At 36.1% G+C, this 12,818-nt stretch overlaps 1 protein-coding gene across 1 annotated transcript in view; it reads left to right on the top strand.

The window, feature by feature from the left end:
- Positions 1-12,818, top strand: part of LOC150088209 (poly(ADP-ribose) glycohydrolase-like) — a 325,145-nt gene that overhangs the window by 125,181 nt on the left and 187,146 nt on the right. The window contains exons 5-6 of the mRNA XM_090370070.1: positions 2,511-2,580; positions 3,733-3,822. Of these exons, the coding sequence (XP_090226196.1) occupies positions 2,511-2,580; positions 3,733-3,822 (160 nt within the window). The remainder of the gene's footprint in view (positions 1-2,510; positions 2,581-3,732; positions 3,823-12,818) is intronic.

The following is a 12,818-nucleotide window of genomic DNA, read 5'->3' as shown; positions in this document are numbered from 1 at the left end:
TTAGAGATTTTGTGAGTTATTACTTAGTATCAGTAAAACTTGTACAATTCGAAACTTGCCACCATTGTGTAGTATCGATACAGAATAGTATTACGTATATCTTGAACTTGATACTGTAAGGTATTAACGTAAAACTAGATAGCATAATACGTAGCAGCGTAGTAGGAATCTGTTAGCTTAGTATAGTATTGGCAATTAATCAATTAAATTCATAAATCCATAAGAACAAGCGAAGCTAAGGTTGGCTTCGCTTGTTTCATATTAATTTTTCGAATTTTTCAAATGATAACCAGGGATGAGGTAGTGCACTTCTACTTCCTTGAGCAAATTTTAATTACAGGTTTTAACAATTCCGTATTCATTCAATTAACTTATTTTAACTTATTTCAAACTTCATTTCCTCTCCAACTCCATGTAACTAAGCAGATCAATTGAGGTGAGTACCGTCTATTAAGCTCTTATTGCTATTTACATTATTAATGAGAAAATAGTAATCAATACATCGTTATCGACTTCTACTGCCACTACCGATAACATGCACCATCTCTGTTTACTGAGAATGCAGGGAGAAACTACGGTAGCAGGAAACAAGTTTACCCGGTAAAGTTTCTGAAGTTTCCCGTGGTTGTCGTGTTGACTTTCTTTACCTTAGACAATGGTGTTCATCATGAAAATAATAGTCTTTCAGTGGTGCCTTGAGCTTTCACAACAAAAATAAGTCAGACAGAGTTAAGTCTTGGTGGGTACGACAGTATACAGACTTTTTGCTGGCCAAAAACTCCTAAACAATGAGTCTTGTGGCTTTGGTTGTCGCATGAGGAACCAACTGCTGTTTTCTCCATGCTGAGGCTGCACATGACAGATTCTCTGCAACAAATGTTTCAAAATGTCCAGATAGTAGGCAGCAGTAAAACTGCAGCCACTAGACCTGAACTCTTTGTGTACAATTCCCTTGCTATTGAAGAAAGTGATAAGTATGGTTTCGATTTTTTTTCCTTTCTTGACAAACTTTTTTGGCTTTGGAGATTTTGCCGATTTCCACTCTGCACTTTGTTGTCACTTTGTTGGCTGTATTGAAAACACCACCTCATCACATGTAATGTTCAAATTCATTAAGTTGTGTTTGCTTTTAACAGCCTTAATGAGTTCTCTGTAGTCTTCAACTGTGTTGTTGGCCATTTGTTACCGAATGTGGAACAAACCATTCACAGACTGTTTTCTTCAAATCCTCTGTTATTTGTCAAATGGTTTCCTTATTAAAAGCTTTTTAAAATGATTTCAAGCTTTCCTTGAAATCATTCAGAGCATTTCACATCAGTCATTGTTAATGATTTTCCACACTTTTTTTCAATCAACTCTGGCATTCAAACCATTTTTGCTGAGTTCGGATATTTGTCGTTTTCCAGTGATTCACTTCCATGGGCAAAATGTTTATGCCACTCGAACACATGGGCATGAGACAGACAATTCTCTCCACACACTTGCTTCAGCATTTGAAATGTTTCCATAGCACTTTTTTCCAGCCAATCACAAAACTTAATGTTTGCACCTTGTTCAATTGTCCCTCCACAATACGTACAGGAGACATGCAGTTCTGCTCACACTGTCTGAAATGGCACCAAACCCAGTAATCTCCTTGAATAATGTTTGCCTGTCAACCCCATATACAGACTATATGGGATTGACAGGCAAACAAGTAATATGTAAAATAACTATATTCTCAGTGTGAGGATTTTTGACACAGACAGGCCACAAATAAACTACTCCAAATGAAGCCTGTGGTTATGCAGCCTGACCTTTGTTTTATACACCTTAATCATCTTGTTGCTGTTGGCAGTGTTTTGTGTACAGTATATAGCAGATACTAAAATATGTTACTTTATTCTGCCTGCAATGATAGCAAAATTTTATTCGCTATCTTTTTTTTTCTGTTTATGTATAAAAGTATTCCGCTGGCTTTCCTTTTTTTGTTATTTATTTTTTTTCATTACTTTGTAATTATTGGTGTTGCATGCTACACCTTGAGAGAGTGCTGTCATGTATTTCAGTGCATGTTTATAAAAGAAGGGTAATGTGAACAATAACATAAAAAGTGAGAAATATCTTTATAGAAACTGTGTGCATGTCATGTATAAAACAGAACATTTCATCAGTTAGAGGCAAATTAAAATCACCCATAATAAGACATTCACGCTTACTTGCCCATTCCATTCTGAGGCAAGTAATATATATATATATATATACATTATCATTGTCTAATATTAGAAAGCAGATAATTAGGCCTAAAAGCCCTGCGAAAGTTGCGATTATCTTTATAGCTTCTAAAAATGTAGCAAAATTTTTAATTAGCCAAAGAGAAATTATTAATTGTAGCAAACAAAAAGAAAATTATTTTCTATTTATGCTTCATTCACTTAACAAAAAAAGAAAGTTATTAACTGTAACAAATTTAAACAAAATTATTTACAATACATTTGACTGTTTTAACTGGGATGTATAATTACTTTTAGATCAAGTGAGGAAGATCATGAAGCCATCACTACAGTTTCAGTTATGTCAGAAAAATGTAATTTCCAAAATGTAAGTCTGCATAAGCCTAGTTAAGAGTAAAATAAATAAATTTTTGTCTTGAGAAGCAGTGGATTTTAACTATGAAGTGTATCTGGAACTAAATTACTTTACCTCTGAGAGATGCATCTCTACACAGGTTGAACCAAATAAAATAATAATAAATTAGAAATTATATTAAAGTATTTATGCTACTAGTAACGATTTATTAGATAGTTCTCAGTTTTAATTATTGTTTATAATGTTTTATTTTTATTTTTAGTATGTTCTATTACAATGCTTTTCAATACATGTACTGTTTTTATCTATTAATTTGCCTTTGTTATGGTTCATGTTCTCAGTTAATGCCTATCATGAAAGTTTTCTTAATTGTTAGTAGGACATATTGGTCATTAAGCCCAAAGTGTTTTAAAAATTCCAGTGGTAGAATGCCACCTCTGACTTTAAGTGGTCTTGTGGTATCATACTTAGATTCTTTAATTCTTTTAAAAAGTTTTATTTTACTCATTTTTGCAGTCTCCACATTTTAGACTATGTTCAAGGAACTTTGTGGTTAATGCCTTGGTCTGCAGGGTTAGGGGGATAATGATATTTCGATTTGTTTTTGTGGGTGAACTTGGTGCACGTTTCTTTGCATTTTTTTGGCCACCTACATTTGTTCATTTTCTGTAGGGAGGATGGTGATATATTGTACTTTTTTTTTTCTTTTTTTTTTCAGTTTTAGCTATGTTTTAATTGGGCATTCTTAATTTAGTAATTTGCATGGTTTCTGTTATAAGTATGGATAACCATTGCTCTTGAAAATATGATATATCCTATTAACTGGGATGTATAATCTTAATGGTTTTCATTTGTGACAATGCTCTGCTCCCACTTAGTTTATTTTTTGTACTGCCTTTCTTAAAGCATTGTTTTTTTAATTGTTTTTTTATTTTTTTTATGAAGCTTTACTGATTTAAAATTTCCAGAGAATGAGAATATTTTCAACAGTAGCACATATTGCCATGCAAAGCAACATGTAGCGATCAGATTGTTTTGTTTTTTTTGCCTGCTTAAAAGTTTCAGAAACAGTGTATAAATATTTTAAGGTGTAATTTATAGTCTTATGTTAATAACAGTTACTATTATTATTACCATCATTATACATTTTTTTTTCTATTATAGGACAAAATTCCTAATTTTAACAGAGCTCCTGAATGTTGTTTAGCACTTCCTCCATTGAAACCGGATATTCAGCATGCCATACTCTTCAGGGTAATTTTATCTTCTTAAATTATTTGTATAATTAAAATCTATGCCTAAATGAGTGGATCAGGTACAAAAAAATATTTTCTATAATTGTCAGTCACTGTGACCATACAATACAATACCTGGCTAAAAGTATCCATAGGTGACAAAAATTTGCATTTGCTTTCTTATTCTTAATGTAAACTGCTCATAGCTGTGTTACAATAAGATTTCCAATATAAATGTTTGCACGAGTCACTTATATATTCGGATGCATAAGTTGATCCTTGAAGAACTAAAAAATCATCTTATATGCCAATATTAAATTCTAAACTTGAATTAGAGGAATGTGCTTCAGGTTAGAAGATTGATTAATACCAACATATTTATAATTTATCACATAATGTTTTTTTAAATAAATTCATTTCTCATCTTTTAAAACACAAGAATTTATTTGTCTTAATCATCAAATGAAAACAGTTCATGGAATACCTTAAGAATTATGTGTTAGGGCTTACTTTTTGAGTTCTCAAAGAGTAAACTTTCGAGATTGTCAATTTCCTAAAAAAAATGCAGCACTTCCATGTTGAGGCATTGTTTACAGAGAAAGTGCTCTGCAATTCAGTACTAAGCAGGGAACAAGAGGTGGTTCAGTTTGATAACAATTAACATCTTCCATGTATACATATAGCATAAGTAAGGCTATGTCACATTGTCGGCTTCCCCTGCAGCTGTTGGTTTCGTGGTCTACTATGTAAGGGAGTACCTGCATATGCATACCACTTTCTTTACAGTTTACTGTACAGCATAATAAAACCTTAACAAAGCAAACTTTTAAAAGAAAAAGGCAGAAATAATTTAATTAAAAAATAGTGGTTCTTAATGCAGATTTTACTATAATGCACTGTTATTTGTTATGCAGAAAATGGCTGTTAAAAAAGGAAATTGATTTATATGTCAAATATATAAATAAGCATAAATTTTAAAAACAGAAAGTAGAGGTTAACTTATACACCAAAATATGTGGTAAACACTGCTTGCAACCCTTTCAAGTAGGTTTCATATAACAAGAATATTAATTCTGAGAGAGAGAGAGAGATGTTTGATTTCAAACCTGCATTTCATTGATTGTTTAAAGATATGGACAAATATTATTATTATTAATAAGTAGTAGTAGACTTTACAGTTGTCACTTGGTTGGAGAGTTCTGTATTCAAATCCCATTGGTAACAAAAATTCTGAAAGGCTTCTTTTGAGGCTCTGATACATTGTCTGCAGGTGGATGTGGTGATGCTATTGCCTTTACAGATTAGCATCACTGGGACCCAAAACCATTAGTTCCAGTCTAACCACAAGGATCTGGTGTGTGTGAATTTCCCTGCGGGAAATTCAGAAAGGGGGATCGATGTGGTTGAGGGGACCAGCTTCAGCACACTGCTTTGACAAGGTGTGTAGTCCTAGGATGGTTTTCGAAGACTACACACCAGTTGGCTAGTGGGTTCACCTGCAATGGTCTGTGGTGTTGACACCATGCCCCTACCCTCATGGTCTGAGGGACAGGATTCAGGCTTGTGGAGGTGAGGTATGATGTCATTGTTTATGACTTTGCTAGGAAAGTCATTAACCGTTCAACACGGCACTGTCTGCATTTCCCTAGGTGTCTTTCAAACATCTTCTGTTCAAAGTCTCCTGGCTGAGAGACCCTTGCTACGAGAAGTAAACGAGCTGCAGTAAGGAAAATCACCTTTCTTTTACACACGCATATTTATTTTATTTTTTATGCTACTTAACTAACTGTTTGGTCACTTGGTGGGGCCATTTAACTTCGGAGGAAAAGTAAATCTCCAAGGCTAAAGGGAGAAAATAAATGGAGACAAACAAATATCCCCCTCTCCTCCCACAGAAACTGGACTATCATCACAAACTAATCTACACGACTGAGACCAAACCAGAACTGAATGAGCATATCCAACTTTCCTTATGCTGCACTCATCATCTAGACAGCCTGTTAGTAAGCTGTTACATTTTGTTATTAAATGATGTTTGGAGAATACTGCTGGTTCTCAAAACAAAAAAAGTACATGGAGACTGCATTCAGGAGATCTGTAAATATCTAGAAATCCATAACGTACGCAACTCTCACAATTGTTAAGAGCATAACAGATATGCTCTCAACAACTGTGGGAGTTTCATAATATACACTGATGGTTCATAAACTGATATGGCTATAGGTGTAGCAGCAGTTTTCCTCCCTTCTGTGTTGTTTCTCTCCTAGTTGAATACAGCAGTCATACTGCAGAACTATTTACAGTAACATTAGGTCTTCACAATATTGATGTTCATCTCAACACATGCAACCTTGATGTATGCAGACTGCATGATTGTAATTTCAGCAGTGGAAAATAAACTTATCCTCGCATCCAATAATAAACCAAATCAAGTCTTGTCTAAATCACTTTCACAATAGTAATTATTCTGTTAGTTTCTGCTGGCATTCCAGGGAATGGAATTGCAGACCAAGTAGCTAAACATCCTCTCATGGTAGCTTTTACATGCTATCAAGTACCATATTGAATGAGTTTGTAACATTCAATGGTCACAAATCTGGCAATTGCGAGTAAATAACAAACTTCTGCAAATAAAACGGGAACCATAGCCAGGGAATTTCCGGCTTTAGAAAAATCTGACAAGGAGAGGTAGTTCTGGCAGGGGCCTAAATAGGAGACGTCTACCTAACTCACTTGTTTCTGCTCATGAAGGATGATACTCCTCTGTGTAAGCAATGTTCATGTTTGTTATTTATTTGCACAGCTCACAGTTAAACATATTCTAGTAGAATGTTCTCTCATTGGCACAATTACTAGAACCTTCATCACTTTTCCTTACAAGAAAAATTCAGATTTGTTTGGTTTTTTTGCCTCCCTTAGGAAAATACATTTATATGAAGTGTTCTAATGAGAAATTTATCTAAACTCTTACAATGACTGTTTTAGATAGTATGAATCAGAGCTGTAATTTTCAATATATTCTACGTTGATATAAATATTTGTAAAATAATATAGGAATAAGTACATAGTTTTGCTGCATAAAAAAGGAAATAAAATCAGAAATTGGAAATTATAGACCAATTAGCTTGTTATCCCACATCTACAAGTTGTTCACAAGGGTCATTACTAACAGATTAATATAACACCTAATGGAGAAAGCAAATGAATATAAAACACCATTATGCCTGTCATTTGTGGTTATGAAAAGGCATTTGACACTATACAGCATAAGGCAATGTTTTGGGCACTGGAAAGACAAGGCATAGATACCCCATATATAATGATTTTGAAGAAAATATATAAGAATGCAACCTCCTTTATTAGACTAGACAAAGACAGTAGGAAATTTAAAATCGAGAAAGGAGTTTGACAAGGAGACACAATATCTCTGAAGCTGTTTACTGCTGCCCTTGAGAAAGCTTTCAGAAGATTAGACTGGTCACGGAAAGGAGTCAATGTGAATGGAGAGTACCTAAAACATTTACAATTTGCAGATGACATTGTGGTCATAAGCCATGATCCCAAAGAATAAGAGGGAAATCTTAATCAGTTATGCACAGTTAGTAAGGATTTTGGACTACAGATGAATATGGCTAAAACAAAAGTAATAGTAGTAGTAGTGGCATGTAATGCAAGAAAGCAAGTGTATGAGCCTATGCAGCATCAGCCAAAAAAAAAAAAGTCACACCTCCCCTCCAAATGCCTGTCCAGTTCCTCCTTAAATTTATTTAACCTATCAACTTCCACAACGACAGATGGAAGTTTGTTCCAGCAATTAACCACCCGCTGGCTAAAGGCAAATTTCTGCACATCTATTCTACATCTGTCTTTTCTTAATTTGAATTTATGCCACCTTAGGTTCGTAATCTGAAAAGTGGAAGGATCCCATCAGAATTCAGCGTGCTCAATACATTCAAAGCCTTATACACCTCAATCAGATCACCGCACAGGTGCCTATTCTCCAGCCACTGCAGTTTGCAGAACTTAAGCCTCTCTTAGAAAGAGGATCCCTTCATTCCCCCTCACCAATCTTGTTGCCCTTCTCTGTACACGCTCAAGCAAATCTACATCCTTTCTAAAATGAGGCCTCCAGACCTGTATGCAGTACCCAAGGCTTGGCCTGACCATTGCCTTATACAGAGGGACAATCACCTCCTTTTCCCTGCTAGCAAAATTCCTATATATCATTGACAAAACCCCATGACCTGCCCTGGCAGCCTGTCTGCATTGCTCAGAAAACTTCATATCCGACTGCACAATTTCTCCCAGGTCTTTTTCATTTTCTATTACCTTAAGTGTAGTACCACACAGTTGGTACATTTCTCTGGGGTTACTTCTACCCATAAGCAGTACTTTGCATTTGTCAAGGTTAAACTTCAGTTGCCACTTCTTAGCCCATCTGCTCAAATTATCTAGATCCTGTTGCAGTAGCACACTGCCATTACTGTCATTAACAACCCTGCTAACCTTTGTATCATCTGCAAACTTCGACATTAAGCTTGATATACTTTCGTCAATATCATTGATAAATATACAAAACAACAGTGGACCTAACACCGAACCTGTGGGGACTCCACTAATAACATTAGTCCACGAAGAGCAACACCCATTGATTACCACCCTCTGTCTTCTCCCACTTAACCATCCTTTTATCCATTGTAGCAACTTACCCTTAATACCATTCTGCTCCAATTTGTACAATAGTCTTCCATGCGCAACAGTGTCAAAAGCTTTCCAGAAATCCAAATATATGATATCAAAATTATTTTTGCATCCAGTTCCTTTGTAACCACATCATAATATCCTATCAAATTTGTCAGACAAGACTTTCCCTTAACAAACCCATGCTGTGTCTGAATTATTGCTGCAGTCTTGTCTAGATGATCCTACAATACATCTTTAACCAGTGACTCCGTTATTTAACCCGGAACAGAAGTTAAACTAACTGGTCTGTAATTACTCGTGTCACCCTTCGATCCCCCTTTGTGAATTGGGGATACATTTGCATATCTCCAGTCCGTGGGGACCTCCCCTGAGTCCAAGGATGCTCTCATAAATATGGCTAAGGGTTTGCTTAGTTGCTTTGCCGCCTCCTTTAATATAACTGCATAGATCTCATCCACCCCAGGGGCCTTTCTTATGTTTAACTTCAACAATTTCTCCTCCACTTTGCTCTCAGTTATTACAAAATCATTAAGCACCCTGCTACAATTTCCTTCAACCTTCTGCCATTTTCAAACCTTAATAACTCCTCATGTGTGAATGTAGATGCAAAAATACTCATTCAGTTTGTTTTCTATCTGAGCAGGATCATCAACAGTCGAACCATTGATATCAAGTGGACCAATCAGATTCATCCCCTTCCTTTTAGAGTTTATATAAGTAAATAAATCCTTGCTGTTTTTCTTAGCATCTTTTGCCAAAGATTTCTCATAATCTGCCTTCGCCTGTCTAACCTCCTATATGACCTGATTACAGACTAGCTTATATCTGCCATAGGCTTCTGAGTCGCTTGATAATTTATATGCATCCCATGCATTTTTCTTCTCTGTCACGAGTCTCATTAGTTCATTTGATAACCATTTAGGCCTAAACCTTGAACAATATTTCTTAACAGGTATGAAACTTTTAGTAGCACCCACGATTTATTCCTTGAATGCTTCCCACTTAGAATTTGCTGTTGGTAACATCGTCAGTTGATCCCACTGTACAGAATTTAAAAACTGTCTGAGACCACTGTACTCCCCTTTACGGAAGCAAAAACCCTTTCCTTTACCCCTGATGGTAATTATATCTTTAAGTAAATCCCACATCAGTACAATGTGATCACTGCCACCTAGTGGTTCCTTTATCTGCAAATTCTTAATACACGAATGATCACTGCTGATAACCAGGTCAAAAGCATTACCCTCTCTGGTTGTCTCTCGAACATGCTGCTGCAGAAAACAATCATCCAATAAACCCACAAGTTCCAATCAATATCCTGGAAGTTAAAATCCCCCATTATAAGACATTCTGATTTACTGGCCCACTCTATTTCTCTGTACAATTGTTCATTGTACTCATTCGAGTCATTAGGCCTATAACACACTTCTACTCTTATTTTTGCTTTCGCAGTGCTTATGTCACACCAAACTGACTCAACAGTGCACTGTTCATCTATATCAAGTGGATGCACTTCTTTTGATTTTATGTTTTTCTTTATTAACAGCATAACACCTCCTCCCTTCCTGTCCTGTCTATCCTTTCTGTACACATTGTACTCCCCAAATTCCAGTTCTGCATTCCTTATATCTGTGTGACATCACGTCTCAGCTATCCCAACAATATCCACCTTTGATGTCTTGACCAACACTTCAAATTCATCAAATTTATTTACTATACTTCTAGCATTGGTATACATGCAAGTATACATGTACCTATCCTTATTATTAGTTACCCTAACACATCCCATATACCCACCTGTTTCACGATGACTGCCATCAATCCCTGAAACCACAAGCACCCCTCGCTCCAGGTCGCTACTTATTCTAATAGAAGTTGTACAAGAATCACCTTCACCTCTGCCTGCGGCTACTTTTAACCTTTTAGTCTGTGAATTCCCCCCCAAGCTAGCAGTTTTCCGACCCACCTAACAGTGTTAGGTGGGTCGGAAAACATCAGCATCTGCAAATATTCTTGCACCCTTTCTATTTAAGTGTATCCCATCCCTGTAGAAGTATTCTCTCCTGTTAACAAGCACAGACCACGCTGAAAAAATTCTACCCGTTGAACCTTGCACATTCCCTCCAAGGTCGTATTGTTTGACAAGGCTCTAGTCATGTATTCCCTCCTATCGTGACTGGGCAGAATTGCAGACACTTTGAAATTTAACCCTGACTCACAAATTTTTTGCAACATTCACCTGCACTTGTTAAGTAAATCTGCAGATCTCCTACTCTTAATGTCATTGGTGCCATCGTGTACAACAATATCACCTTTTGTGCCCTTAAAAGATGATATATGCTTTACAACGTCATCAACTTTTGCCCCTGGCAGACATGCCCTGGTCCTGTTCCATCTATCCTTTTTACACAATATATTCCCTGTCTCCCTGACAATAGAGTCACCAACAATAACTAGTTCCTTTGGGACCAGCGCATTCTGCGTTGGAGATTGCCGCTGTGTTGCCTGATGCCCAGGAGTGAGCTCTGGCATTGAGTTGGGCAGCTGAGAGCTTGACCGGCCCCTCATATTAATTTCTTCGAGGGCATCTACCCTACACCACAAGCTCTCATAGATGCCCAGTAGAAAACTGAGTTGATGCCTAATTTCTAGACTCTCTGCACCTGGCACACACAAAGACATCCTCCTTGGCTAGATCATGTTCTGTTCCAGAGAGTTCGGCAAACATTTCGCAAGTTGCACACTTTTTTAGGCTGTAATGTGTTGGAGAATTGCCCTCCTCAGTTCTTCCCCGAGTCACAGAATTCCTGCCACTTTGTGCCCGTTGCTTTGCTGCTCTAGTCTGGGGCATGATATTTTAAATTAATAAGATCAATAAATTTAATTAATTAATTGCCAATACTACGCTGTCTAATAGAATCCTAAATGCAGTGATGCATATTACGCTATATAATTATACGTTAGAGCTGCCCAGTTACCACAATTAAAAAATTTGAATTCCCTACTACTCTATACAAAAACAATGGCTGCAAGATTCAGACGAAATAACGGTTTTACATATATTAAGTAGTAATCTACAAAAACTCTTTATCTAAATTAAAAATAAAAATAACCAGCGTAACAATAACTATAAGACTACGTATAAAGTACAATATAAAATAACAATTAGGTAAATAAAAAGGCAAACACTTATCGCTTTTTTGAAACCTGTAATTCACAGCTGTAATTTTTAAAGAGAGTCAGCGCCTTCTGGTGAACAAGAGGTTTAATGTTAAATACATACAATAAATAGTAAAAACAGAATGTGTAGATTCATACATATTCTGTATGTATGTATGTATGTATCTATCTATAATAATGATGAAGCAAATATGCCACAGAAAGGGATATAATAATTATAGGAGCAGTAATCGAAAAGGTGGAGTCATATACTTATCTGGGACAAGTTATTAGCTGTAGTAATGATAAATGGCTGGAAGTCAAGAGAAGAATAAATTTTGGATGGATAGCATTCAGGAAATAGTCACATACTGAAGAGCAATATTCCAGTTTGTCTGAAATGTAAAATGATGAACCAATGTATACTCCCACCATGACTTATGGAAGTGAAACTTGGGCACTCACCAAAAGAATGGAAGAGAAGCTGAGAATCAGACTGTTAGATAAGAAGAGAAACACATGGATTAGGCAGCAAACTCAAGATTATCAAAATTAAAGAACTAAGATGGTCTTGGGCAGGACACATAGCTCGAAGACATGATGACAGATGGACTAAGAAAATAACAGAATGGTACCCAAGAGAAGCTAGAAGAAAACCTGGAAGACAAAGGTGGAGATGGATAGATGAAATTCATGAGTTTGTGGGTTGCAAATGGATGACCAGTGCTCAAAACAGAAGGAACTGGAAAGTTGCTGGAGAGGCCTTCTTCCTGCAGTGGATTGAAAATGGCTGATGATGATACATAGGTAAAAAGGCCTATGCACTCTGGATTCATTATACTATTTTCATTATGTAGCACGGGGCAGAAAGTAAAACAAGTTGTAGTTAACTAGATTTAATGTTAAATACATACAATAAACAGTAAAAACAGAATGTGTAGATACATGCATATTCTGTATGTACGTATGTATCTATCTATCTATCTGTAAAAAGCTCTAAAGCTTTTGTATTACTGGTTACTCTATGTATCTACATATTCTGTTTTTACTGTTTATCGTGTGTATTTAACATTAAACCTAGTTTAATTACAACTCTTTATTCTACTTTCCGTTCCGCTCTGTGCGACATAATGAAAATAGTATATGAATAAG

This window comes from Mastigoproctus giganteus, chromosome 3 (assembly GCF_048544385.1).
Source record: "Mastigoproctus giganteus isolate SK-2022 chromosome 3, ASM4854438v1, whole genome shotgun sequence".
In the NCBI taxonomy this organism is placed as follows: Eukaryota; Metazoa; Arthropoda; class Arachnida; order Uropygi; family Thelyphonidae; genus Mastigoproctus; species Mastigoproctus giganteus.
This window is presented reverse-complemented; position numbering and strand designations above follow the sequence as displayed.